Source organism: Microsporum canis, genomic scaffold, assembly GCF_000151145.1.
Source record: "Microsporum canis CBS 113480 supercont1.2 genomic scaffold, whole genome shotgun sequence".
Lineage (NCBI taxonomy): Eukaryota > Fungi > Ascomycota > Eurotiomycetes > Onygenales > Arthrodermataceae > Microsporum > Microsporum canis.
Window position 1 is genome coordinate 1,308,582 of NW_003299168.1, and position 26,827 is coordinate 1,335,408.

General features: G+C 46.1%; 10 protein-coding genes across 10 annotated transcripts; 6 read left to right on the plus strand and 4 right to left on the minus strand.

Annotated features, from left to right (window-relative positions):
• Positions 1 to 606: 606 nt before the first annotated feature.
• MCYG_01936 (conserved hypothetical protein) lies at positions 607 to 858 on the plus strand (the record flags this gene model as incomplete). The annotated part of the gene is made up of 2 exons (XM_002848956.1): positions 607 to 702; positions 793 to 858. 2 exons carry the CDS (start codon positions 607 to 609, stop codon positions 856 to 858), a joined length of 162 nt encoding a protein of 53 aa, XP_002849002.1.
• A 494-nt stretch (positions 859 to 1,352) lies between these two features.
• MCYG_01937 (ATPase type 13A2) lies at positions 1,353 to 6,467 on the minus strand (the record flags this gene model as incomplete). The annotated part of the gene is made up of 21 exons (XM_002848957.1): positions 1,353 to 1,636; positions 1,701 to 1,849; positions 1,913 to 2,063; positions 2,115 to 2,160; positions 2,217 to 2,340; positions 2,399 to 2,631; positions 2,685 to 2,819; positions 2,870 to 2,952; positions 3,012 to 3,344; positions 3,400 to 3,562; positions 3,620 to 3,955; positions 4,020 to 4,140; positions 4,162 to 4,307; positions 4,358 to 4,707; positions 4,765 to 4,896; positions 4,955 to 5,021; positions 5,072 to 5,206; positions 5,269 to 5,595; positions 5,671 to 6,222; positions 6,284 to 6,323; positions 6,382 to 6,467. The coding sequence occupies 21 exons, from the start codon at positions 6,465 to 6,467 to the stop codon at positions 1,353 to 1,355; spliced, it is 3,993 nt and encodes a 1,330-aa protein (XP_002849003.1).
• Positions 6,468 to 7,386: 919 nt separating this feature from the next.
• MCYG_01938 (nucleosome assembly protein) lies at positions 7,387 to 8,920 on the plus strand (the record flags this gene model as incomplete). The annotated part of the gene is made up of 5 exons (XM_002848958.1): positions 7,387 to 7,430; positions 7,489 to 7,568; positions 7,686 to 8,417; positions 8,479 to 8,813; positions 8,870 to 8,920. 5 exons carry the CDS (start codon positions 7,387 to 7,389, stop codon positions 8,918 to 8,920), a joined length of 1,242 nt encoding a protein of 413 aa, XP_002849004.1.
• Positions 8,921 to 10,527: 1,607 nt separating this feature from the next.
• MCYG_01939 (myosin-2) lies at positions 10,528 to 15,989 on the plus strand (the record flags this gene model as incomplete). The annotated part of the gene is made up of 7 exons (XM_002848959.1): positions 10,528 to 10,662; positions 10,728 to 10,860; positions 10,926 to 11,115; positions 11,175 to 15,033; positions 15,094 to 15,167; positions 15,230 to 15,444; positions 15,502 to 15,989. The coding sequence occupies 7 exons, from the start codon at positions 10,528 to 10,530 to the stop codon at positions 15,609 to 15,611; spliced, it is 4,716 nt and encodes a 1,571-aa protein (XP_002849005.1).
• Positions 15,990 to 16,466: 477 nt separating this feature from the next.
• On the plus strand, positions 16,467 to 17,622 carry MCYG_01940 (inosine triphosphate pyrophosphatase; the record flags this gene model as incomplete). The annotated part of the gene is made up of 6 exons (XM_002848960.1): positions 16,467 to 16,631; positions 16,703 to 16,776; positions 16,872 to 17,016; positions 17,313 to 17,349; positions 17,419 to 17,480; positions 17,542 to 17,622. The coding sequence occupies 6 exons, from the start codon at positions 16,467 to 16,469 to the stop codon at positions 17,620 to 17,622; spliced, it is 564 nt and encodes a 187-aa protein (XP_002849006.1).
• Positions 17,623 to 17,708: 86 nt separating this feature from the next.
• Positions 17,709 to 18,371, minus strand: MCYG_01941 (POS9-activating factor FAP7; the record flags this gene model as incomplete). The annotated part of the gene is made up of 3 exons (XM_002848961.1): positions 17,709 to 17,910; positions 17,978 to 18,126; positions 18,189 to 18,371. 3 exons carry the CDS (start codon positions 18,369 to 18,371, stop codon positions 17,709 to 17,711), a joined length of 534 nt encoding a protein of 177 aa, XP_002849007.1.
• Positions 18,372 to 18,896: 525 nt separating this feature from the next.
• Positions 18,897 to 20,584, minus strand: MCYG_01942 (DUF1671 domain-containing protein; the record flags this gene model as incomplete). Its single annotated transcript, XM_002848962.1, has 5 exons — positions 18,897 to 19,114; positions 19,196 to 19,350; positions 19,413 to 19,444; positions 19,516 to 19,983; positions 20,066 to 20,584. 5 exons carry the CDS (start codon positions 20,582 to 20,584, stop codon positions 18,897 to 18,899), a joined length of 1,392 nt encoding a protein of 463 aa, XP_002849008.1.
• Positions 20,585 to 22,645: 2,061 nt separating this feature from the next.
• On the plus strand, positions 22,646 to 24,441 carry MCYG_01943 (aspartokinase; the record flags this gene model as incomplete). Its single annotated transcript, XM_002848963.1, has 4 exons — positions 22,646 to 22,794; positions 22,870 to 22,950; positions 23,023 to 24,281; positions 24,344 to 24,441. The coding sequence occupies 4 exons, from the start codon at positions 22,646 to 22,648 to the stop codon at positions 24,439 to 24,441; spliced, it is 1,587 nt and encodes a 528-aa protein (XP_002849009.1).
• An 835-nt stretch (positions 24,442 to 25,276) lies between these two features.
• MCYG_01944 (conserved hypothetical protein) lies at positions 25,277 to 25,648 on the minus strand (the record flags this gene model as incomplete). Its single annotated transcript, XM_002848964.1, has 2 exons — positions 25,277 to 25,446; positions 25,543 to 25,648. 2 exons carry the CDS (start codon positions 25,646 to 25,648, stop codon positions 25,277 to 25,279), a joined length of 276 nt encoding a protein of 91 aa, XP_002849010.1.
• A 407-nt stretch (positions 25,649 to 26,055) lies between these two features.
• On the plus strand, positions 26,056 to 26,661 carry MCYG_01945 (cell cycle control protein cwf14; the record flags this gene model as incomplete). The annotated part of the gene is made up of 3 exons (XM_002848965.1): positions 26,056 to 26,227; positions 26,297 to 26,427; positions 26,518 to 26,661. 3 exons carry the CDS (start codon positions 26,056 to 26,058, stop codon positions 26,659 to 26,661), a joined length of 447 nt encoding a protein of 148 aa, XP_002849011.1.
• Between the last annotated feature and the right edge of the window lie 166 nt (positions 26,662 to 26,827).

Sequence of the window (26,827 nt, forward strand, 5' to 3'; positions counted from 1 at the left end):
CTAGAGGAAGAAGGTGACAACGGCTGACTATCAGCGTGGATACTTGGGGTATAAGAGCTGGATGAGCTGGGGGAATGTTCAGGAGAAGTAGATGCCTTGTGCTAGCGATCTTCTTGAGAGAGTCCATGATTGTTATTGCACGGCTAAAAGTTGGGTATCAGTTTGTAGATTACAGGCCCTTGTGGGGTATTCAGTCATGATCTGGAAGGGCCGATTTTCTGCTATTATGGTGATCTTTTGGTCATATTCAGGGGTAGGATAGAGATAGCATACAGAGAGTTGAGGATGAAAAAAGAAGTTGTCGGTTTTATTGGTTGGCGCATGACGTCATCAGTGCGGGTACCTCGATCATGTGATCGGTGTGATTATATAAGCATCAGGCCGGCCTTTCTGTTTTTCCAGTTACCGAAAATGTCGAGCGTGAGGTCAGCGCCTGGAGATGCTCAAACAACCGGCACAATCACCGACAACCAGAGTCTCGTTGTATAATCATAGCTTGGAAACCTGGTAGGATTATTCAGGTAAGTTGAATTCGGTTAATTGTGCTATCTGGACCATTTCTAACCTATTCTTCCGCTGCAGACGATCGACCGCAGTCCCTCGACCATGCCTTCTACCAACAATCACCCTATCAAGGTGCCTCCAGGCCCACCGCTATACAGATTCGCTGCAACTGCTCTCGGTGCCAGTATGTGGTTCTGGGTATGTTTTTGAATGATACGCTTCTGAATATGTTACGACAAGCCTGTCAATGGTTCACTTCGGTCAACTAATCAGACATATTCAATGTAGTTGATGTACCGCGCAAAGAAAGACGGCCCTGTGCTCCTCGGCTGGAAACACCCATGGGATCATTAAACAACTCGCTTGCGTTTCTTCGTTTTTCGCCGGTTATTCGTTTATCGCAAGGAATACAGGGTAGTATCACTCCGGCTATCACGCGGGCATAATATCGAATCCCAAAACGGCAGCATGAAGCAAGGATGAGGCTTCTCTCCATAATGATGCCTCGTATGCTCAGAAAAATTTCTGCAATTATCTGCGATAAATTCCTTGTATCACCAGGAACCACACTTTCTGCGCCCCCGCATGATGTATATATTTCATAGAAAGCATTGTTCAACAATCTTTTTTTACCACGCGTCTGCTGAATAAAACTCGTAGAAGTAAGCACCCCTTCTCTGCTAGGTAAATATAATTATACATACTCGCAATGTCTTGATCTCTATTAAAACATAAAGGTATCGAAAAATGCCTAACTCCCAATACAACAAGCTTGGCCAACTGGTACTTCCATATATGTGCAAAAAAAAAAGGCCAAAACATCTATATATAAAAGCTCCAGAAACTTATTACGGCCCGCCTTCAAGCAGCACCTTATATCGGCGGCGTTGCTTTTTGGTATGCGGGCGTAACCAACGACTTAAGCGGCCGATGCCGCGAGCGAGTTTAGGGAATACGTGATTCTCACAAACCCAGGCAGCCGTGAAACCACCCAATGCAAGAACTAGAATCCAGATCTTGAACTCAGGAGACATGTATGTCAACTCCATCAGCTTATACAGCCAATCTGCGGGCTGAAAGAGCATATACGAGGAGAAAAGAAGAATGGTAATAATTGTGGTAACGAACGGAACTAAAATAATCCCATTAGTTACAGCTTGATGTTGGGACTCGGCATAAATGAAGAAAAAACGTACCATTCGAAGTTGCTGGTTTCCGGAATGGTTTACCGGCACTCAGCACTACACCAGACAACACGTACTGATAGCAAGAGACAAGGAAGAGTGCAGTGTTTTGAGAGTTTTTTATGTTGGTCTCCTCGTGGCTTATTTTTGGTGGAATGTACCTAGAAACGATTAATACTCGAAACAGGAAAACGGACAATAGTGTGGGAAGAGTACGATCTTACCATTTGGGGATTTTAACAGTCTCGTATGCAGTGGCTTGAATAAGTATGCATATAAGGATTTGCCCTAATAGAGGAGTCAAGACCTTCCGCGATACAAGATTTGCAGTTGGTCTCTTGCGACAGAGCACCGGACTCGGACCAATCCATCCCACTAATAAGGGTTAACTACAGCCCATCTGCGTGTGGGTGAATAGGTACTTACTGAAGATAGCAACGGGCAATATAATCACAAGATCAATGTATAGGAACTATACCGTATAGTTAGAATAGGCTGGCCTCAGCAAAAGTGATTTGGAAAGCTTACCTGGAAATCACCTAGATTCGAGGCAGTTGCGTAAAGGAAGCTGACGGAAGTAAACTGGATCGCAGAGTAAAGACTCATATACTTGAAGCAGCAAAAGCTCGTAACTAGTGCCGCTCTTCCTTCCCTATATTCCTATTAGAGAAGAAGAGCAGATTGGTTTCAATACAAGTGCAATCACATACCTGATGAGTTTTGGTACACAGGAGATGTCAAATACTCTGCTAGTAAATGGTGCGGCTACTGAAGCTTCTGCCTCAGAAAGAGAGATGCCTACGTCTGCAGCTTTTAGGGCACCACAATCATTTGCACCATCACCGCAGAATCCACAGTCGTAGTCGAGTGATTGAAGCTTCTCGACGAGCTCGTGTTTCTCATCGGGAGACATTCGAGCAAAAACCTGGCCTCGGACGAGCATCTGTTTTTAGATTAGACATTGCTATCAAAGGCGTTTAGTGATGCGGTTCATACCTTATTCAGCACCTCTTCGGAACCATAGTCGACTACCCAACGGAACACATCCCCAGATACTGCGATGGCGTAATTGGGTTTATTGAAATGATGGTATGGGACAGAAACATCTGCTCCAGTACTATGGGGAAGAGGCTATGAAAATTAGCGCTCGAATCCAAAAAAAATTCATCTGACATAATTACCGTTAATGTGTTTTCGTCAAGTTGATGGTCCGGATTATCAATGCTCTGCCAGCAGAGGCGAGAGTTTGGATCCGAAGAACATCCTAGCTACATGTTAGAATATGGAATGAATCTTCTCAAGCTATCCATAGTTGACACTTACCTTCAACAAAGTATGGAATAAAACATGGAGCTGACCCTTCAACAAAGCCGCATTCCCTGGCAACACTGACTGCGGTCAAAATATTATCGCCTGTACACATCACACTACGAATACCGGCGTCATGTAGCTCGGTAATGACCCCTTTTGAAGTGGGTTTAAGCTTGTTCTCGAAAATAATGAATCCAATGAACTCCAGGCCTGTTTCGGCATCTGCTCTGCTCATGGAAAAGATATCCCTGAGGGAAAATTGTGGAATGTGTTTTGTTGCACAGGCGATGACTCGGAATCCACGGTGGGTATAGTAGTTGAGTAACTCCGAGAAGTCGGGCGGTACTTTAACAGAGGTTAGTACACTGAGGAACTAGATATTGAGCGTTTGGATACTGACAGCTTTTAGAATTACAGATGTCTTTCATGCACTCTGGGGCGCCCTTGACAAAGATGTCGACACCGTCACTGCCCGGCTGTCGGACTACAACACTGGATCGGCGGAGTTGAGAAACGAATTCAAAGATACGAAGGATTGACAGCTCAGTTGTGTCGTTCGACTGCTAGATATCATGGAGTTAGAACGGGAGATAAACGGTTTTAAAGTATATCAAGCTCACATTCGCCGCCCCAGCGTCACCCCAGGGGACAAAATTTAGTGGAGATCTCGCAACAGACGGAGATATATTTTCGTAATCCTCGTAGACTTCAGCAGTATTGTGACTACCTTCTTCGTATGACCAGTTTGTGAATTCAAACATTTTAACGTCGAGGGGGTCGCCTATTAGTTCTCCATCTATCATCCTCAGTGAATGGCAGGTCGCCATGGTGTAAAGAATTGCTGTATTAGGGCCATAGTCCTGAGTAGGATCACGATCAGATCGTAACTGGGGGAGAATGAGAGGCGCTTCCGTTAGAAGCTCGCTGAACCTATATCCAAAGGGGAAGTTAATTATCTGCCAAGGGTGTATAGTATGAACAGGCTTCTTGCCTTTGTTCTCGTTGATGGCTGAGTCTAACTCCAAGCACATCGAGGCCATCTTCGGTTAAGGTTCCAGTCTTGTCAAAGCAGACAACGTCAAGCTTTCCAGCAACATTGACCCTATAAAGTTTAGCCTTTGACATGTAAGACCGTTTTAGTCTAATTGTAGTTTAATAATACCTTTGCGGACTTATACAGAATATCTGCTGTGCCTTGAGCCTGGATATTGCAAAGTTGATGCCAATAGTAAGTGTCGCAGGTAAAGCGGGTGGCACGACAATGGTAATAAGATCAAGTGCCCGGACAATGATGGTGTGCCAGACAATCTGGAGAATACATTAAATACTATTATAAATAGTGATGATGGAAATCTTACCTCTAGACGAATGAAATTCACAAAAGAGACGATAAATCCGATAGCCGCAATAGCAGCCATCACGGAAATATAGCGGAAAGAGTCTTGGTAGAATTTAAACCCTGATGGTTTAGGGAACAGCATTGACCGAACAAGTGCACCTTTAGTAGTGTTGAAGCCTGTCCGCACAACCATGGCGAGAGCAGCGGCTTCATCGTCTGCGGGATCCTGCGGTCGGCGAGCACGAATGAGTTTTGTGCCGCAGAACAGAAAATGCCTGGCGACCCCTGGATCGACAGATGTTGCAGCTAGGTTAAGCTGGGCCAGAGAGTGATCAGTTACGGGGAATTTCGAGACTGGAACGGATTCACCTATTAGAGCATTAGAGAGACTTATTATAGGGGAAAGGAGAGGCGATATTTGCCAACCTGTGAGCATGCTCTCGTTAACAATACAATCTCCGGAGAGAAGAAGACAGTCACACGGGATCTGAGATAGCGAGGGGTCGGAAATCTCGAAAACGTCGCCCGGTATGAGCTCAGTTGAGGGTACGGTGGTCCCTGAATACAGCCATAAATATTAGAACTAGATATAGGATGTTCCAAAGAGCAAACCTACAGAATCCACTCCTTAGAACTCTTATCTCGCACTCAAAATGTGCAATCTCACGTAAACGCCGCATAGTCTAAACAGTCAGCAAAGTGGATATCAGTGGATAAAGGTGAGGCCACCTACCGATCTGGTTTCAATAGCGGTTGCCGTGATGCTGAAAACAGAAATAAAGAAGATACAGGTAGCGTAGTAATAGTACTCATCCATTGACCAAAGGGTCAAGCTAGCAATTTGGAAGATGTAGAATGGATGAAACGCCTACAGAGCAGTCAGTACTTGGGAACTTGCATATGATCAAAGTCAAAAGAGAAGAAGCTCACTTCATCAACCAATATCTGCGGAATCGTCTTGGCCTGGATATCAATAATATTTGCGCCAAAGACTTGCTCACGGCTCTCTCTTTCATCTGCATCCAACCCACGCCGTAACAGCTTCACATCCGCCCACGCAGGGTCCGCCCAGGTTCCGCTGATACTGAACCTGTCTTGTACGGGCTGATAGAAAAACCGGACATAATGGTAATCCAGGTAGCGCAAGTTTGGCATCATAGGATCGTCATCATACTCGTAGTTAGCAGCCGTACCTTCTTTGCTTACTCGCCCGAAGACGGTAGAGAGCTGGCGCCCATAGGGCTGGTTCTGAACATCCTGTATGGTGAATTGACCCCATTGGTTTTCTATAGCTACCCACTGACACTTATACAGTGGCGTGGGCGTACCTACCAGCGATACTCGCCATCTCGGCACCCATCGAAAGACAAGGTAGCCCAGGCCACAGGAGAAGATACAGATGGCAAGGTAGGTGGCCAAGCCAGCCATGCTGGTTGAGAACCCGGCGATGGCAGCCGTCAGGTCCTCGGAGGCAATGTATATCTTCTGGCTAACTATGCCATCTGCTGCCTTTCCGCCGGGATGGTCCGTGGATGACGCACGACGCCAGAGCAGAGGGTCTTCCGCCGAGTCATGCGAGGGAGTGGGGCCGAAGTAGCTAGACGGGCGAAAGGGAGTTTCTACATCGGATTCCTGAACACCATCATCGTCTCGTTCATGGTCGTGGTCTTCGTGCTCGTCTGACGGGATGCGGTGTACGTGCAAGTCGCCGTTTTCAAGCTCCGGTTCGACGACCACCTCTTCGTCACGGTCATCCGGCCAGACAAACGAGCCATTATTCTCCTGGAAGTACGTGAAGCTGACATTCGACTCACGACGAGAACGACGGCGGACGAACGAAGCAACGCTCGAGGGAATGCTTTCTGATATCGGGCCGGCATAGACCTTCGCGCCGGGGTTAATTAGCTATCCTCTTTCTTCTACCATGTGAAATAGTAACGCTCACTTCATCCTGTGCCATCTCTACATCGGACAAGAGACTGGTTCTATAAATAATTAGCCTATACTACCGTCTCCAGCTGGAGGAATAGTGATGATGGGTACCTGCTCCGCATGAAGCTGCCGCGGTAGATGCTCTGCGATCGAGGTCCATCGTGACGGTCCTCGCGGCTGATGTGTTCGTCATCCATCTGGGGCGGATCAGGGGGTTACAATGCATCCTAGCTGGCCCCAAATAAGACGTCTCCAGCTGCTATAGGCCGAGCTCGAGAGGTAGTAAACAACTTCTCTTCAAGCTCTCGAAGCTTCAGCTTTTGATAAACCATCGAAAATGACTGGAGAACGACCAAGTCACGGGGTCAAGGATCTTATCTCCACGTGATGCGATAAGCCTTTGGAGCTTGCGGGACAAAAAAACATGGAGAAGACAAGGAGGATAAGATGAGGACGATGAAGAGGAACGCAGGAGGAGAGAGAATAGGATGAGGAGAAGAGTGGGATGGCTAGAGAGTATAGTATATATATACAGAGAACCGACCAAGCCGTGCCAAACCCTACTATGGGGTAGATATGAGAGGCCGTCTGCAGTAGGATGGTAACCTATCAGTAGTTAACTGTCATATAACCAGGGCTTGCCTCTCCCAGCCCATCCATGTCTCGAATACAGATGACAGACGGAAGACGGAAGCAAGCTTGCCCTGTAGAGCCACGCTATAACAAGAGCCTGTACATAACTATATGCCTGTCGACCGGGCCCAGGGCGTCTAACGGATAGCCTAGCACAGCCCAACCATAGCAACCAACCGTCTCCTCTCTCCGTTCGACTCATCTTCTACCGTTATATGTTATATCAACATCATCGTCTTGCATCTGCTCCCTTTTCTCTCTGTATCAAACGCCAAGCCTTATTGCCCGATCCGTGATAGTCGCATCCACGCCAAAAAAAAGTAGCCCACCAAAGTTTGCTCTTGATTAAGTCTTTGAAAAACCGCTTGAGAAAAAAAAAAAAAATAAACCACCGCCTTCGTCTTCTTCCCTTTCACCACCCGCAACCACCACGAACCTCGTCCAGTCTACTTCATACACACTCTCTACTGTCTGTTTATCACGATGTCTGAGCCCATCAGAAGCAAGAAGGCTGAGGTGACCGCACCGTAAGTGTTATCCGAAAGTTGTTGTATCGTCAACGGCCTGGCTGACCGTACTTTGAAGAACCCCTCAGAACACGCCCGCGAACAACGCCCCTATTTCTTCCCACGCCCAGCAACCTGGCATCGCCAGCATTAAAGAAGGTGTGTGCCGCTGTGCAATTCTAGTTTCTTTTTTTCCCTGTCCTGGTTTTTTAAAAAAGGAAATTATGTCGTTTTATGCTTTTTTCTTGTGCAATATATATTTGTAGCCGCTGACAGTCAGTGTAGAGGATCTCGACCGAGCGGCCGCTGCCACCCTCTTCTCGCAGAACCCTAAGCTCATTTCCATGATCCAGGGAAAACTAGGATCTATCATCGGCCGCTCATCCGGCTACATCGAATCCCTTCCAGCTTCCGTCCGCCGCCGCGTCGCAGGCCTCAAGGGCATCCAGACTGAGCACGCCAAGCTCGAAGCCGCTTTCCAGGAAGAAGTCCTGCAGCTTGAGAAGAAGTACTTTGCCAAGTACACTCCTCTCTACCAGCGTCGTTCTGCCATCGTCAACGGTGGCGCCGAACCCACAGATGCAGAAGTCGAGGCCGGCAAGCGTGATGAGGACGAGGAGGAGGACGAGAAGAAGCAGAATGAGGCAAAGCAGCTCCCCGTCGAATCCGAGGAGACGCCTGCCACCGGTATTCCAGAGTTCTGGCTGTCTGCCATGAAGAACCAGATCTCTCTTGCTGAGCTGATTACCGACAGAGACGAGGGCGCCCTCAAGGAGCTAACAGACATTCGCATGGAGTACCTGGACCGCCCTGGCTTCAGACTCATCTTCGAGTTCGGCGAGAATGAGTTCTTCACCAACAAGACCATTGCCAAGAGCTATTACTACCAAGAAGAGAACGGATATGGCGGAGACTTTATCTACGACCACGCCGAGGGTGAGAAGATCGACTGGAAGGAGGGCAAAGATCTCACTGTCCGGATAGAGAGCAAGAAACAACGTAACAAGAGTAAGTCCGGTTCGAAACCATAGCCATTCAAAGCTCCCCATGCTGACCATACACCCTGCAGACACCAAGCAGACCCGCGTCGTCAAGGTCACCGTCCCCACCGAATCCTTCTTCAACTTCTTCTCTCCACCAAAACCCCCACAAGAAGACGACGATGACGTTGCTTCCGATATCGAAGAGCGTCTCGAACTCGACTACCAGCTCGGTGAAGATATCAAGGAGAAACTCATCCCCCGAGCCATCGACTGGTTCACCGGCGAGGCTCTACAGTATGAAGAACTCGAGGACACCTTTGAAGGCGAGTATGAGGATGATGATGAAGATGATGACGACGATGACGATGACGACGATGAAGACGACAAAAGAGGTGACGATGAGGAGGACTCTGATGAAGAGGTACGTGTGGCCTTCTCCAAGTTAGGCCTCGAAGGCTTTACTAACAACTATGATAGGATGACGGTTCGAAGCCCAAGAAGGAGGCCACCGAGTGCAAACAAAGCTAAATAATTTAAAAAGAAAAAAAAAATAAACATGACGACGAAAACAGAGTGACCAAAAGAAAGAAACATGTTGATTAAAAAGATATCATCTGAACTGAACAAAAAGAACCAAAAAAAAAAGCTGTCTTATCACTCTACCTCCAAACAATACTCCATTACCCTCCCCCATCCTACCTATCCGACGTCTCTTCTTCCCTTCTCTGTCCTCTCCATCTCCCTTTTCCCCATCCGATGAAATGTTGCATCTGTTACCTTTGCATGTCTACCTTACTTCCTCGCTAATCCAACACCTTTCTCTCCGTTTCCATAATTTGACCTCCCTCTTGTTTCTATGTGCATTTTTTTCCACCTCCTTTTTCTTTTCCGTGCAATAACGACTCCTTTTTCCCCAAATCATAGTAACTTTAATATCAAAATATCAGGACTTTTTATTCTCTTTTCTTCCCCCTCCCTTTCTATTTCTTAGCTCTGACCTGCTTTACTTTCATCTCATGTTTCCTCTTTCCTTTGCATGATACATGATTCCTACCTCCCTCTTTGGCATAGAAGAGCCGAGCCTGAGTAGGGATTAGATGACGGTGATAAGTGAATAGGCGTCGGGGCTTCTTCTATAAGATCTATTTTCTCCCAACAACAGATTTTACTCCCCTAACCAAAGTGCATCTTCTTCATCTTTTCTCAAGGCCTCTTTTTTTTCTTTTCCTCAACTTATCTAGAGAACTCGACGAGGGCCGGCTGCACGAACTTGGCTTATGTTTCTTATTATTATCTCCTGCCTTATGGTCTGTACTATTGGCCATGCACAATAAAAGTTTTCCCACCTTCATGTCCACTTCCTCTTCCACCGCTCTTCGTATTTGACAGCACAGCAGATGACGATGTGAAACGCCCCCTTGGCACCACTCGAGCCCAGCACGTATAGTTTATCATAACTAATAGAGGCGAGCAGGTATATTATTCAACTCCGTACACCCGTCGACTCTTGTAGAAACAAAAACCCCTAATAAATACTCCGAGATTGGTCGATGAAACATTTTGATAAAAGCACTCCACGTGACTCTACACAGACTCAACGACCTCCTCGCGATTGCGCTAATAATTCCTTATTTTAAGGGGCTTGAAGAAAGTCGAACATCCTAACCAGACGCTATTTCTACGCTCCAAAAGCAGACTTGAGAACCTGCTAACCTGGCCTCCTTCGTCCCGTTTCCGTCCCTTTATTCTTAACGGCCTTGTGCGAGAGAGACGTTTGGCCCTCCGTCGGAGCTGTCGTCATCGCTTGTCATTCTACTACTTTTTTTTTCTACTCCGGCGGCCAGCGATCTCCTTTATACCTCCTTTTTTTTTATAACACCCATTGTTATTCTAATTCTGGAACCAAAAGACTAGCAAAGAAAGCCATAAGAGCGCCTTCGAAAGAGCCTTCGTCACACGTTTTTTTTTCCGCCTTTGAACACCATGCTCTAGACCCACACGCGGGCTACGTGAAACGTTTTTACCTGATTTCTTGATATCGATATCGTTGACCATAGCCGTGACGTTGACCGTGATCGTGGTCTTTTTCGTGTTATTTACTATTTTCTAATCCTGCCGGTACCAGAATACGCGCAATGGTGCATACATATGAGGTCGGCACGCGGGCGTGGCAACCAGACCCTACTGAGGGATGGATTGCGTCCGAGGTGACCGAAAAAGTGGTGGATGGGGAGAAAGTGAAGCTGGTGTTTACCTTGGAGAATGGCGAGGTGAGCCCTGTTCGAGCTTTCTTCTACTGGGTGTAGCTTGGACTAACACTATCTTTTTTTGGTAGACGAAAACCACCGAGACAACGCTGGCGGAGCTGGCCTCGGATACGGGTGAAAAACTGCCACCGTTGATGAATCCGACGATGCTAGAAGCGAGTGAGGATTTGACGAATTTGTCTCATTTGAACGAGCCAGCTGGTATGCTCAAACCTATAGATAACATAGCTATACCGGGATTTACGCTTACAGTTACTCTCCTATAGTCCTCCAGGCTATTAAGCTACGGTACTACCAGAAAGAAATTTATACATATTCCGGTATCGTGCTTATAGCGACCAACCCGTTCGCACGCGTTGATTCTCTCTATGTCCCGCAGATGGTTCAAGTTTATGCTGGAAAGCAGCGAGCCTCGCAAGCTCCCCATCTTTTTGCTATTGCGGAAGAAGCTTTTGCGTGAGATACACCCCCCGATCCATATCTACTGTTTGACATATCTAATTTTCCACGGCCAGAGACATGTTGAGGGATACGCAAAACCAAACTATCGTGGTATCTGGAGAATCCGGTGCCGGAAAGACCGTCAGCGCAAAGTATATAATGAGATACTTTGCCACGCGAGAAACTTCAGATAACCCCGGCTCATACTCTACCGGACGGGCTGACTCGATCAGTGAAACCGAAGAGCAAATTCTAGCCACAAACCCCGTTATGGAAGCCTTTGGTAACGCAAAGACAACGCGAAACGATAACTCATCACGATTTGGTAAATATATTGAAATCCTTTTCGATAATAGGACGAATATTATAGGTGCAAAAATCAGAACATACCTTTTAGAACGGTCGAGGCTGGTCTTCCAACCCTTGAAAGAACGAAATTATCATATCTTCTATCAACTTATCGCCGGTGCTACCGACGCTGAGAGGCAGGAGCTGGGCCTTTTAGCCGTCGAAGAGTTTGACTATCTGAACCAGGGAGGGACACCCGTAATCGACGGTGTGGACGATAAGGCCGAATTGGAGGCTACGAGGAAATCTCTCACCACAATCGGTTTGGATGATGAAATACAGGCTTCTATTTTTAAGATCCTGGCTGCCTTACTTCACCTCGGTAACGTCAAGATCGTCGCTACCAGGAATGACTCTTCCCTCGAGCCAACTGAGCCATCTCTTGTCCGAACTTGTGAAATGCTGGGTATTGATGCAACTGAGTTTGCTAAATGGACCGTCAAGAAACAGCTGGTTACCCGAGGAGAGAAAATTATCTCTAACCTCAATCAGGCGCAGGCTCTTGTTGTCAGGGATTCAGTCGCCAAATTCATCTACTCCAGTCTCTTTGACTGGTTGGTTGAGACCATCAACCGCAGTTTGGCAACCGAAGAAGTTCTCAGCCGAGCTACTTCGTTCATTGGTGTCCTTGATATCTATGGATTCGAGCATTTCGCAAAGAATTCCTTTGAACAGTTCTGTATCAATTACGCAAACGAGAAGTTGCAGCAGGAATTCAACCAACATGTTTTCAAGCTCGAGCAGGAAGAATACGTTCGGGAACAGATCGACTGGACCTTTATCAATTTCTCTGACAATCAGCCATGTATCGACCTTATCGAAGGCAAACTTGGTATTCTAGCTTTGCTTGATGAGGAGTCCAGACTGCCAATGGGTGCCGATGAGCAGTTTGTCAACAAGCTACACCACAACTTTGCAGCTGATAAGCAAAAGTTCTACAAAAAACCCCGGTTTGGCAAGTCCTCCTTCACCGTCTGCCATTATGCTATTGATGTTACCTATGAGTCGGACGGCTTCATTGAGAAGAACAGAGACACTGTCCCCGATGAACACATGGAAGTTCTTCGTAACTCTTCCAACACCTTTATCAGGGATGTCCTCCAAGCCGCATCAGCCATACGAGAGAAGGATTCTGCCTCAATGTCCTCGAGGCCAGTTGCGGCTCCTGGAAGGAAAATTGGTGTTGCTGTCAACCGCAAGCCTACACTCGGAGGTATCTTCAAATCTTCCCTCATCGAGCTTATGAACACGATAAACTCCACTGATGTCCATTACATCCGATGTATCAAACCAAACGAAGCAAAGGAAGCCTGGAAGTTTGAAGGCCCTATGGTTCTCAGCCAACTGCGAGCTTGCGGTGTTCTCGAGACCGTGCGAATAAGTTGTGCTGGTTATCCAACCAGATGGACTTATGAAGAGTTTGCGCTCAGATACTACATGCTCTGCCATTCCTCGCAATGGACGTCCGAAATCCGAGCCATGTGCCATGCTATTCTTTCAAAGGCCTTGGGCGACATTACGCAGCAACAGCAGGACAAGTACCAGCTTGGTTTGACTAAGATCTTCTTCCGAGCTGGTATGCTTGCGTTCCTGGAGAACCTTCGTACCTCACGATTGAACGAATGCGCAATCATGATCCAGAAAAATCTCAAATGCAAATACTACCGACGAAAGTACCTTGCTATGCGTGACTCTATCCTTGCCTTCCAAGGCCTTATCCGAGGGTTCTTGGCGAGACAGCACGCTGAAGGCGCTCGCCAGGTCAAAGCCGCAACCACTATCCAGCGAGTTTGGAGAGGCCAGAAGGACCGGAAATACTACCACAGGATCAGAAACAATGTCATACTTGTCGAGTCGTTGGCCAGGGGTTACCTCTGCCGCAGAAACATCATGGACAGTATCCTTGGAAACGCTGCAAAGGTTATTCAACGGTCGTTCAGAACATGGCGACAGCTTCGCAAGTGGAGAGATTATCGCCGCAAGGTTGTCATTGTACAGAACTTGTGGCGTGGTAAGAAAGCTCGTCGGCAGTATAAGACTCTCCGCGAAGAAGCTCGTGATCTCAAGCAGATATCATACAAATTGGAAAATAAGGTCGTGGAGTTGACTCAGTCTCTCGGCTCCCTTAAACAGCAGAACAAGTCATTGACCTCCCAGCTTGAGAACTACGATGGACAAATTAAATCCTGGAGAAGTCGGCATAACGCTCTTGAAGCTCGATCCCGTGAGCTGCAAGCCGAGGCTAACCAGGCTGGTATCACTGCTGCCCGTCTGACAGCTATGGAAGAAGAAATGTCGAAACTTCAGCTCAATCATAATGAGTCGCTCGCAACAGTCAAGAAGCTACAAGAGGAAGAGAGGTCGACCCGAGAAACCCTTCGTCTTACCAGCCTGGAGCTTGATAATGCCAAAAATGCCATTGCTGTGCACGAACAGGAGAAGACCTATCTCCGCCAGCAGGTTGTTGAACTACAAGATGAGCTTGAATTTGCCAAGAGGTCGGCTCCTCTCAACGGCCTTAATGGAGACTTGAATGGAGGCCCTACTCAGCCTAGTCTGTCAGGCTTGATCAACTTGGTTGCCTCGAAGAAACCTAAACCAAAGAGACGCAGTGCAGGGCTCGAAAAGGTTGAAATCGATCGTTTCAGCGGGGCTTATAACCCAAGACCTGTCTCTATGGCCATACCCACCGGCGGAGTCGGTCGTAATGATTTTCGAACTTCAGCATTCGCCCCTGGAATTGACTCTGTTGAGATCGAGCTTGAGAATCTTCTTTCCGAGGAAGATGAGCTTAACGACGAAGTCACTATGGGGCTCATCAAGAATCTTAAGATCCCTCTTCCTAGCTCTGATCCACCACCAACTGAGAAAGAGGTCTTGTTCCCCTCCTATCTCATCAACCTGGTCACATCTGAGATGTGGAATAATGGTTTCGTGAAGGAGTCTGAACGCTTCCTTGCCAATGTCATGCAGGCCATTCAGCAGGAGGTTATGCAGCACGATAGCGAAGATACAATCAGCGCTGGCGCATTCTGGCTTTCGAACGTCCACGAAATGCTGTCCTTCGTCTTCCTTGCGGAAGACTGGTACGAAGCCCAAAAGACGGACAATTACGAATATGACCGCCTCTTGGAGATCGTCAAGCACGATTTAGAATCCTTAGAGTTTAACATCTATCACACCTGGATGAAGGGATTAAAGAAGAAGCTCTTCAAGATGATTGTCCCTGCTATCATCGAGTCTCAGTCCCTTCCTGGATTTGTCACGAGCGAGACGAACAGATTCCTTGGAAAACTCCTCCCTTCAAACAACAACCCTGCATACAGCATGGACAACCTTCTCAGTTTGTTGAACAACGTATTCAAGGCTATGAAAGCATACTACCTTGAAGATTCTATTGTGACTCAGGCTGTCACAGAGCTTCTCCGACTAGTTGGTGTCACTGCCTTTAACGACTTGCTTATGCGACGCAATTTCCTCTCATGGAAGCGAGGATTACAAATTAATTACAACATTACCCGTATCGAGGAATGGTGCAAGAGTCACGATATGCCAGAGGGTACACTGCAGTTGGAGCACTTGATGGTATGTCTCCGTCACCCCAATCTCTCTTAGTTTCACTTCTAACTATATATGCCATTACAGCAAGCAACCAAGCTACTTCAGCTGAAGAAGGCCACTCTGAACGACATAGAGATAATCCAGGATATCTGCTGGATGTAAGTATTGCAATGATTAGCATTTCCTATGTTGAACTCGGTTACTTACGCAATGTGAACAGGCTTTCCCCGAACCAAATCCAGAAACTACTCAACCAATACCTTGTTGCTGATTACGAGCAGCCGATCAACGGTGAAATCATGAAAGCCGTTGCATCGCGAGTCACCGAGAAGAGTGATGTCTTGCTTCTAACTGCGGTGGACATGGAGGACAGTGGTCCTTACGAGATCGCTGAACCCAGAGCCATTACTGCACTTGAGACATACACACCATCATGTAAGTTCTATACACATGTTCAACCATTCCCAATTTAGCATACTGACATAATATTAGGGCTACAAACTCCCCGACTCAAGCGCCTCGCAGAAATTGTTTCTCTTCAGGCAATGGCCCAGCAGGACCGCCTTGACAGCCTAGAAATGGGAGAACCACCAGAGGATTGAATTCCCTCTGCCTTTTTTCATTTCCCATCGTAATGAGCAACAATCCTCCTTTGGCCTTTCCCATATCCACCCTACTACCCTTGACTCTATAAACCATTGGTTTCCAATTCCTCGTTTTCAAAGAAAAAGACCATTTGAAAAGGTGTCCAATGGATATGCATTGTTACCCCCGTTAAGGGCATTAATTATTTTGTTGATTTTTCTTTTGTTTTTTCATATGCTTGAGCCATGGTAATGTCTAACTGTCGTGACTGTGTGATTCCTGTTAAGACCATATTATGTTTAACCATCTATTCCGTTTTCCGAGATCTTTTGGTTCCAGGGGGTTTTACTTTGTTCTTTGGTCTCATTTCTAACGGTTTTATGCTCGTCTCTACTTTTCACGTATCCTGGTCCTCTTATTTATATGCGCCTTAAAGTTGTTTGGGATTCTTCTGCTGTTTATCCTTCGCAGGAGCCCGTTGTTATATTCTTGTATTATATTTCTTGCACGTCACTTGCTTTTAAGTGTAAAATAGACACTGCTTCGATGTTCCCGTAGGAGGGAACCTGTAGAGAGAAGAGAGAAGAGAGTTATGGCTTAGAAGAGGCGTTTTATTCAAGCTCGCCTCTAAACTAATGACAATATCGGACATTTTCCTGGTCAGCTTCAAGAACGCTCGCAGCTTTCTCCGTTACCTTATGATATCAACGCCCTTCGAGTTCGGATCGGGTTAATTTGTAACTAGTTAACTTCTAGTGGGGGCCAACCTGGTCTGTTACTCATAACTCGAGCATCAATTTCCCTTAACACACGATCACGGTTATATCAATATCAGACAACCAGGTACCACAGCTGGGGGCAAGTGAATAAATATGAAATCCATTAATTTTGTCACCGGAAATAAAAACAAACTCGCTGAAGTCCAGGCGATTCTTCAAGACACTATTGAGGTAAAGAGCGTATCGGTTGATGTACCAGAGCTCCAGGGAACAATAGAAGACATTGCAAGGGAAAAATGCCGAAAGGCAGCTGAAGCCGTGAGTAGTTATCAATTCCTTGTGGGAACAGTTATTTTCCCGCCATGGTCACTAATTCAAGATTGATACAGGTCAACGGGCCAGCATTGACAGATGATACTGCGCTGGAGTTTAATGCGTTGAATGGCCTGCCAGGTCCTTATATGTGAGATATCCTTTCAATGTGTATACATCATGGCCATGCAGGCCATGTTTTGTTCTCGTTATTTTTTGTTTTCGTTATTAACATCATACATGTAGTAAATGGTTCCTTGAAAAGTTGGGCCATGTCGGGCTTAATAAATTGGTGGAACCATACGAGGATAAATCTGCTGTTACAGTTGCTACTTTTGCATTCTGTGCAGGCCCAGGAGAAGAGCCAATCCTTTTCCAGGGAAGGACTGAGGTGAGTGGCATATACGGATGTGGCTACCATAACCCCTTTAAGGGGCCTACGTTTATCAACGGGGGAGATCAAGAGACTGTCCGCTTTATAAGGTTACCCTTTAAAGGCATATATCGAGGCCAAGCAAGCCTTATTTTAAGTGTCAGACAAAATAAGGGGTAGTAGATATCTATTGGGTGGACAAGGCCATATTTATCTTGCCCCTTTGGTAAAGCGTAGGGTGGTAGCCCTCTCACGACGCCTCCTGCTGGCTTATGCTATGTTTGCAACGCTGACAACGAGAAAAAAACCATCAGGGCAAAGTAGTGCCCGCTCGTGGATCAACCAATTTCGGTCAGTTAACGACCCCTAACATTCACATAAACATATGCAAGAATAGTAGGCTGACACCACGGACACTAGGTTGGGACCCGATCTTTGAGTATGAAGGCCAGACGTATGCTGAGATGGATCCAAAGTACAAGGTAAATGCACTTTGCTTTTCTACCTCCCCTGTGCCCTCTATACTGACTTTATACCCTTCAGAACACGATATCCCACCGATATAAGGCGTTGATGAAGTTGAAGGCGTGGATAGAAGAGCAGAAGCAAAAGCAGCAGCAGTGATTCTCCAGGCACCTTTCAACTTTTTCAGAAGCTGGTGTGGCTGCCCGAAGACCGTGGAGTATGATAGATCCGATCGTTAGAACAAATCAATTAGAGCCGGAGGCATGCGATTGCTTCCAGGAATCTATCCAAGATTTTATCCTCTGACAATTGCTCTCGATGTCATCGTCCGTCTCGCTCTGGAGTTCAACCACAATCTCCTCATCATAGGCTTCTCTAGCTTCCTCAAATAGCACCCCAAATATTTCGGCATCAAGATTCTCTTGGAGCTTTTCTTCCGAATATGATCTATAGAAAGAGAATAGATGCGTTATTGAAAATTGCCCTAGCAGATGGTATGAGGGGAATAGCTCACCTTGCTGCCAATCTATCATAGAGAATAGACGTAGACGGACACCGTAACACCACTACAAGATCAATCCAAGATTTCGGAAATAAATCGCACGCATGCCAGTCAATTAGGTATCCGCCTTTTAATACGTCTGCTTCGATTTCATCAAGTAGCTAGAATTGGTTTAAAGATTTAGTATGCGAATGCAACGCAAGCTGAAGCAGATATTAATTACCTTATCCTCGTCAACGATATGACTTTTAAGCTTCTCATCAAAGCCATCGTAGCATCCTCTTTCCTTTGCAACTTGATTGATGGGTAGATGCTTCAACTCTGTCTCTTGCGCTAGTTGTTCGCAGTGAACCGTCTTCCCCACCCCCGGAGTTCCAGTGATGATAATATTCGGTGAGGTTCTCATAGCTGCTATAAGTTAAGTAAAGTGTGAATTCCAGATGATAGATGGATGGTATATTTCTCTAAATCGAAAAGAGCCTAGCAATCATATAGAAATCTATGGTTTGGTTAAATGCAAACGTTTTGTGAATTTATATAAAATTTCCCTTTAAAATATTTGTGCTTAGTCAGATCCCTTGACAGCAGAGATTTTTACCCTTCGACAAGATGCTCAACAAGCTACCTTTGTGAGATCAATGTATTCAACTATTTCCTGCTGCGTATACTCATACTTGATAAACCTGCTCCAGCTATACATTGCGTTGATAAATTTCCCACCTTGCAGCCAATTGACCCAATCATTTTAACATCAAAAGTCCCCCTGCGTACTCCGTTATATATTTACTACGAAGCCTCTCTATATCCAGATTTCAATACTTTATCATCCATTTCTAAATGGCAAGCTCCTCATTCTTTTACCTCGCGACTCATTTTGTACCGTGATCAGCTAGGGTATATTATAGCAAGATGATACCCGCTTCAGGAAAGTTCATAAAACATACATCAGCAGCTCGAATGTGTCAAACTGCCGTAGATATCTATTACATCTTCGGAACGCCTTTAGGTACGTCTCAGGCTTCGCAGTAGTACACTGTGTCCCTATGAGCCGCGAAATTGCAGCTGATGTCTTGAACATTGGGTCGAAAACGAGGAGATTAACGCTGCCATTATCTCGAATTTCGAATCCGACAATAGTCATCGAGTGCCCTATTCGTCTAACATATCAGCTACAATGAACGGCCGGTATAGCCAAGCTTTTCACTGGGGAGCAGTATAGAGTCGCCATACCGGCATGCTGTAGATATATCGGAGGGAGGTCCGTTTGAACGACCTTCTTCTCAGTAACTGGAGCTTTATGGTTGAGGAAATACTCTGCCACTGTTAAGTAAAGCGATTCAAAAGCTTTATCTTCCGTAGTCTCGGTGCAGACTTTAGGGCGACACCTGTACGAATGTAAGCCGCCCACTAATCAGACTACAAGTTTGGTAAAGGGGTATCAGCTTACGGTATCTCCAAATTTTGGAACAATGCTGCAGCCTATTTCATAAATATAGATTAGCACTTCCATATACAGCTGTGGATACAAGTAGCATATGTAAAAGACCTACCTCAGGGGTCCCTATATACTTGCGTGTCCCCTTTATTCCTCCAGTCTCTACCCTAGCATGGCTGTTGAACCCATTATCCCAGGCCTGCTCAATCATGCCCTGTAACTTTAATATCGATGGGGTTCGGCTAGGGAAATGTTTATAGCCCACGGCACGGCTGTCCTGGATATAGGAGATAAGCATTTGGATGTTACGATATCCACAAAATCCGCCCTCCTTGCGCATTTTAAATATATGCCTAACATTAGGGCTGCAGAGGTATGCTTGCTCTACCGAATAATCTTGTTGACAAAGCCGAGCAATAACCTGGATAAGGCCGCATGTTTCATTTGAGACGATCTCAACCTTGCGTAATGAACCATCCGGCAGGATCCTATTCTCACGGGTAATAGCTGGGCCTTCTTCAAGCATTTTGCGCAACCATGAAGGCATCTTGGCCTCTCGAGCGTATGGCCCTAGCTCGGTAGTCTGTCACATTCCATGTTAGCAGGGAACGTACGCCTGATTAGCACAACGCGCGTAAAGAGAAACAGTAATATTAATGCCATACCCCGAGCTGGCCCGGATTTTTCGTTCTCTTTTTCTGCTTTGGGGTTTTTGAGTAGACTGGCGCATCGCGGTGCCGTTTCCCATCATATTTCCCCAGTGCCTTGCTCAGTTTGGGCGACAGCTCCTCATCTTCAAAATCCTCAGGATCGATATTTCCAGGTACTTCCATGTCTGATTCCTTCGCATCGATTCCCTTGAGCTCTTCTAGCGCCAGTCCCTCCGCAAGATGTAAATCCAAATGACTCGTTAGTTGAGCCTCAGTCACAGCCTCCCCGCATCCAGTGGGACAATCAATATATTTGATGATGTCTGTCTCTGCATCTTCATCTGTGTAAAGTCGCGTATCACCATGCCACCAACCGGGCTTTCTGGCATTTTCAATATCTGATTCTTCTTCTGTCTCCAGAAATGGAGATGTGCCGTTTTCGGGGTGACATAATTCTACGTGTTGTGTCAAAAAGTACGCATCAGTGTCAGTGAAATGACAGAACGGGCATGATAATGATTCTGTGGCGTCCATGTTGCTGCAAAGGGATACAAGGGTAGAACAGCGAAGTTGATAAGGAGTAACAGAGCCCTAAATCGAATCAAATTTTAAGCTGAAAATTTGGTTGCTCGTTTGAATGATTTTGAATGGTTGCCGACTGAGTTTGTGAAATACAAAGTTGTGTCATTCATTCACTGGCAAACAATTGACGGGATGTATAAATGATAGTTAAGCGAGTCGATTTTTTTACACATCTTCTCATGTTGCCGTTGGTTGCCTGGAGTATGTAGTAATTATTACTGATTCAATATGTAATAGTTCTTCTATTTAAGGGCACTCTGCCACATGGCCGCCACAATCATAATGAGATTCATTTTTACCGCAAAAATGGAACCATACGAGGCTTATACAGTCTCATCATGACCAATTTCAGTCAGCATACGGCCGCTCCGTGTTAGTACGTACTATGAGGTTTGTTCCTACATGCAACAAGCTTTACCACCCTAGATTGAAGAAAGGTGTTAACAAGGAGGAAAGGGAGCTTAAAAAAGAGAGGATGAAAAAGAAAAGTTTAGTTACGTATTTAATGTCATCCTTTTCACATGGATGGTATAATCCAATGAAGAATCCAGCGAGACAACTTAGTTCTCGCAACCAGAACCTTCTGACCGGTCGACCACGATGGATTATCCAGCAAAATATATGTGCGGAGGAAGATATATTCCCTATTTTTTCAATAGCCTTTCCGGGTGTGTTCCGGGTTAAGAGATGGTAGAGGTTCATTCCCGATAGCCTTTTATGTTCGACAGACTTTCGGTCATTTTCTACCCGCAGCATATATAAGTAGGTATATATACTTAGATTAGCATGGCCTGCGCCAGGGTAAACATGATTATGCGTCGTCCTGCGGGGTTTCTATCCTTGCAATATGGCTCCCAAGTGGTTGCCATTCGAGAGAACACCAGGATAAGAACAAATAATAATTTTCTCTGATCCTCTGACTCCGAATTCCCCTAGCATGGCCCACACCCATGCACCCCTTGATGATTGACATGGCTCGACGCAGCGGCCTATGAAATGAATGTTGTATCGGCTGGGTGGAAGAGCAAGTCACCAAAGAGGCATTTCGCTCAGCCCACGGCTTTCCACGGTCCGTCCCGGGTACCGGTGCCCCCCCCCAAGGCAGCGTTGCAACCTCCGGGATGTTGAAATACTGTCATGAACAAGAACATATCGGTAAGGCCCAGGGAGTTTGAAATAGAACTGACAATATCCTTTGACGTCTGCCGCGGCTTCTCGCGTGGTTTCCAGTCTATATTGCCATCGAAACCACGGGTTGAACAGCCCACCCTTCCAGGGATCAATCACCAGACTAAAATGTCTAGCCAACAGACTGCTGTATATGTAACTCGTTGCATGCAACTGAACAGGGTAGGTAGACCAGGGCCGCAGTCAACCATCTATACACTGCCCCGGCAAATGATATATATGTATCTTCGTCTCTGCCTTGTCGCGTTGCATGTTTTTTTCTTCTTCGTCGTCAAACTTGCGCCCAAAGAGGAAGGACAGAGAAACAAACAAACAAACCAGCCAAACAAGACAAACATCCCCAAGTCGCCTATCGGTTGCTTATCGGAACTAGTCCCAACTTGGCCTGCTGCGGAAAATATTGCGTGATCCTAAACCGGCGAAACATTCCGTTGTCGGATCTCGGAAAAACCCAAAGAAGTTAGTTCCGCCGTGGAAACGCTTTTTTTGCAATTTAAAAAGCTGTTTTTATACCAGATAAGGTTTGAAAAATTCCCCCAAAGTCAAAATGCTTAAGTCAGCGTGAAAAAAAAAGATAAAGGCGGATGAAAAGAAAGTCGACGAAAACACCGCCAGTCCTTTTTTTTTCCGTTTGAGAAGAAAGATGATACACCTGGATTAGATATCGCTTCTTCTGCTTCATTCATTACCGTCGTTCATTTCCCTCTGCCATTGTGTGCTGATACTGAGATCTGAGCAGCCTTAGGGAGAACCAGTGTACAGCGGGGAGCCCCGTTATCCCCCACCGTTTTTTGATCTGTGCTGCGTGCCCGTCTTATATCCATCATGAATGGCAATGGACATATAGTAAACGGCCACACAGCTGTCCTACCAAATGGAATACCTCGAACTCCTCCGTCGGACTGGGTAGTCCAGAAATTTGGAGGCACAAGTGTCGGCAAGTTCGCGCATCAGATAGTTGAGCAGGTCATCCAGTATGCCATACCCCTGAATTGTTCCCGCTTTCCGTCTGGTATGCAGGATTGATGCTGATTTCTCTCTCTTTCTAGACCGAGCACCCTCACGAACCGTGTTGCTGTTGTATGCTCTGCCCGGAGTAGCTCCTCCAAGGCGGATGGGACCACTAATCGGTGAGTCAACCTGCCCGGATGGGTGGTGCGACTGCATCAACGGGTTATTAACGACCTAATCATACGGTATAGGCTCCTACGAGCTGCACGCGAGGCAGAGAATCCCAAATCGTCACAGTACAAGACCCTAGTCGACACAGTCCTATCCGAACATATCAGCGTGGCCAATGAACTTATCCATTCGGTGGAGTTGAGATCACGATTGGTCTCCGAGTTTGATACCGAATGCCAGCGAGTGCTGAAAATACTAGAAGCTGCTCAGACGCTTGGAGAGATTAGCAGCAGATGTGTCGACATGGTCATAAGCGCTGGTGAAAAACTCAGTTGTCGTCTGATGGCTGCTTTGTTGAACGATCGCGGAGTTGATGCTGCATATATCGACCTTTCTGATGCTATAGATTTTGCACCTGGTGTCCAAGCACTGGATCAAGAGTTCTATGACCGCCTAGCCAAACTCTTTGCTGAAAAAGTGCTTGCCTGTCCTGGTAGGGTACCTGTGCTAACTGGCTACTTTGGACTCGTTCCAGGAGGCCTCCTGGACAAGATTGGCCGTGGCTATACAGATCTATGTGCTGCACTGGTAGCTGTTGGACTATCTGCACAGGAGCTACAGGTCTGGAAGGAAGTAGACGGAATCTTTACTGCCGATCCCAGGAAAGTTCCTACTGCCCGGTTGCTATCTGCCATCACTCCGGCAGAGGCTGCCGAGCTGACATTCTATGGCTCCGAGGTCATCCACCCCTTCACCATGGAGCAGGTCATCCGTGCCAAAATCCCTATCCGGATCAAAAACGTCATGAAGCCCAAGGGCAATGGTACCATAATATTCCCGGATTCGCGCTCAGAGTTAGAGCGAACAACTCCAGGACATGACCCCAAATATTTCCGCACACGAGGCCCTCACTTCTGGGCCCACAGTGAAGGCCCCAAACGACCAACTGCCGTGACGGCAAAGCATAAAATTTTGGTCATTAATATACACTCTAATAAACGGTCTCTCTCCCACGGGTTCTTTGCTGGGATATTCTCAGTCCTCGACAAATGGAGGCTATCGATAGATCTCATCTCGACTAGTGAGGTGCATGTCTCGCTGGCCCTGCATTCTGAGCTCCCTCTTCTCAATGGCGTGGGTCGGGATGAATACCAAATCATCGACGAGGATCTTCGCGGGGCAATCCAAGATCTAAGAAGATACGGTACAGTCGACATTATACCAGAAATGGCCATCTTAAGTCTTGTCGGTCAGCAGATGAAAAATATGGTTGGGGTTGCTGGTCGCATGTTCTCCGTTCTAGGGGAACATAACGTGAATATTGAAATGATTTCACAAGGTAAGGGAATTTCTCATCTCTACTAACGCCAACATATTGAAAGCTAACTTCCTTTTTACCAGGCGCCAGCGAAATCAATATATCCTGTGTGATCGAAGAGAGAGACGCTGACAGAGCCATCAACATACTTCACACTAATCTTTTCACCTTCCTCGAATAATCTAGCCTCTGCCAAATTGGCTACTTGCATTACCTTGAGCGATACGTCATTTACGTCTATATCGACCAGTTTCCTTTCTATTTACTCTTCATATTCTTTTTTGATACCCCTTCCATTATCTACAATTTCTTCTTTGACTCTTCTGTTGTTTCTCCCGAAGATATTAAGGATATGAGAAGTGGCTATGCTCCATTCCAACAATGGAGCTAGACTTGCAAATTCTACATCTGCATAACCTGTCAAGGCGCTAGCTGCGAACTAACAAGGGTTAAACACTGTTTCTTTTTTTTCTTTCCTATTTTCAGCGTTGTCATTTGGGTCTTTGGCCTTTGGAAAGCAATAGACTCGAGCTGCTTTCGATTCTGCATGCGCACTGCATTACGACTGATATACAAAATTCCTCCAGGATGGAGTCATTTACATAGAGAAAATAAGACAATAGTTACACAACACTGAGGCGTGTAAAATTCTAAGCATTGGTCAATATTAGCCCTTTCCATGTATAGCTTACATATTTACCTAAATATTCGCCCGTATAGGCCTAGCCGTATCTTTGCCAGGCTAAACGGCAGCGTAAATACTCCGTGCACATATCCATTTGCTTCTGAATTAGTGATATATCTATAATACAAGGGCGTAACCCACTTAACCCCTACAACATTAAGGAGAAAAGCAAGCAAGCCATCCCTTTCAAACAAGGACCAGCGGTATCCTTACAGTGCTGTATAGTTCCCACAAAATGCGCAAAGCCACATGTACGTTCACAGAGGCCGTCCGTTTCTCATCATCTTGCATCTCAGTTTCCAATATCAAAACAACCATAAACCCGTTTCGTCTATTGGCTACCTCTCAGTGTTTCCAAATGCTTCATCACAGAGAGATTGGCATCCATCCATCGGTTAACGCAGTTCTGGGCACATGAGAGCTCATTTTTATCCAATGCACCGCCGCTGACTTTTCCGGGGACACATTTCTTCCAGCATACGTCGGTAAGGTGGTGAACAGCTAGAAAGCATATACGTTAGCTATGCTCTGATTAGGCAGGGAAGACGGCGGTATATCACTGGGGAATAAAACGGGTAAGATAGGGGAAATTGTTACTTTGTTGGATATTTGTTTTCTGGGCCTCGTTGGCCAGTATCTGCTGCAATTCCTTTTTATCCGATGCAGAGAGCTTGGAAGGATCGAGTTGGATTTGTTGCTCCATGGTTGCTGGGTAAGGGATGTGTTCTCGGAGACGGAAAAGGGGTCAATCGCAAGGACGTATGGACGATCCCGGTAGTATAAATGTTGTGATTATAGGTGGTATAAGATAACTGCTTGAGCTGTTGATTTAATTGTATTTGATAACCAAAAAACTTCAAAGATGTTTCTAAAGGCGGTGGAAACGGGCAAAAAATGCCATTACGTAATATACATAGCTTCTACAAAAATCAAAGTTTCATCTAACGATAAGAAGCGGAAGCAGACGAAGAAGAGAAGAAGAAGAAGAATTAGATACTCATGACAGTTTCTAAAACGTCTACGCATAATACTTAAATACTTCTTCTACCCGCCGATTGCTCGCCAGTTCTACCTCTTAACTCCTACGAACTTATCCCGCCTTCATCCAGCATGCCTCCCATCCGCAGCGCGCGAACACGCAAGGCTCCTCCAGATGGCTTCGACGATATCGAAGATACCCTCCTTGAATTCAGCAATAAGATGAAAGATGCAGAGAACGCCTCTCATGAAGGCAAGAAGAGACACGAAGTATTATGGCCTATTTTCCAAATCAGTCACCAACGTAAGTTTTCTCCTTGTTCTGCTCGAAGTAGAACACACACTGACATGAAAATACATATCTCTCGAATAGGGTCAAGATACATATATGACTTATACTACGAGAAAGAAGCTATATCGAAAAAGCTTTATGACTGGCTTTTAAAAAACGGATACGCGGATGCAAACCTGATAGCTAAATGGAAGAAACAAGGGTATGAAAAGGTGAGAGGACGCGCGCCCACGCCCATGTCTAATTTTTCAGAGTAGATACTTTGCTACGCGTTGGAGACTAACTGCCTTCTTTATCCGTAGCTATGTTGTTTACGATGCATTCAGACCAAGGAGACGAACTTCAACGCTACCTGTATATGTCGTGTGCCTAAAGCGCAGCTGAAAGAGGATCAAGGCATACAGTGCGTGAGCTGTGGGTGTCGCGGGTGCAGTAGTAGCGATTAAGGCTGATGAGAGACGGAAGGGAAGCGTGGTGTTTTCTGATGTCGTGGCGAAAGGCTTATGATTGAGACTTGGATTGATCGCGCTACACGACAGACGGACGTGTGGAGGGGTCTCTTTGCTTTGCAGATGCAGGGAGTCGCGTGTGTGACAGCATTTATTTCGGGCG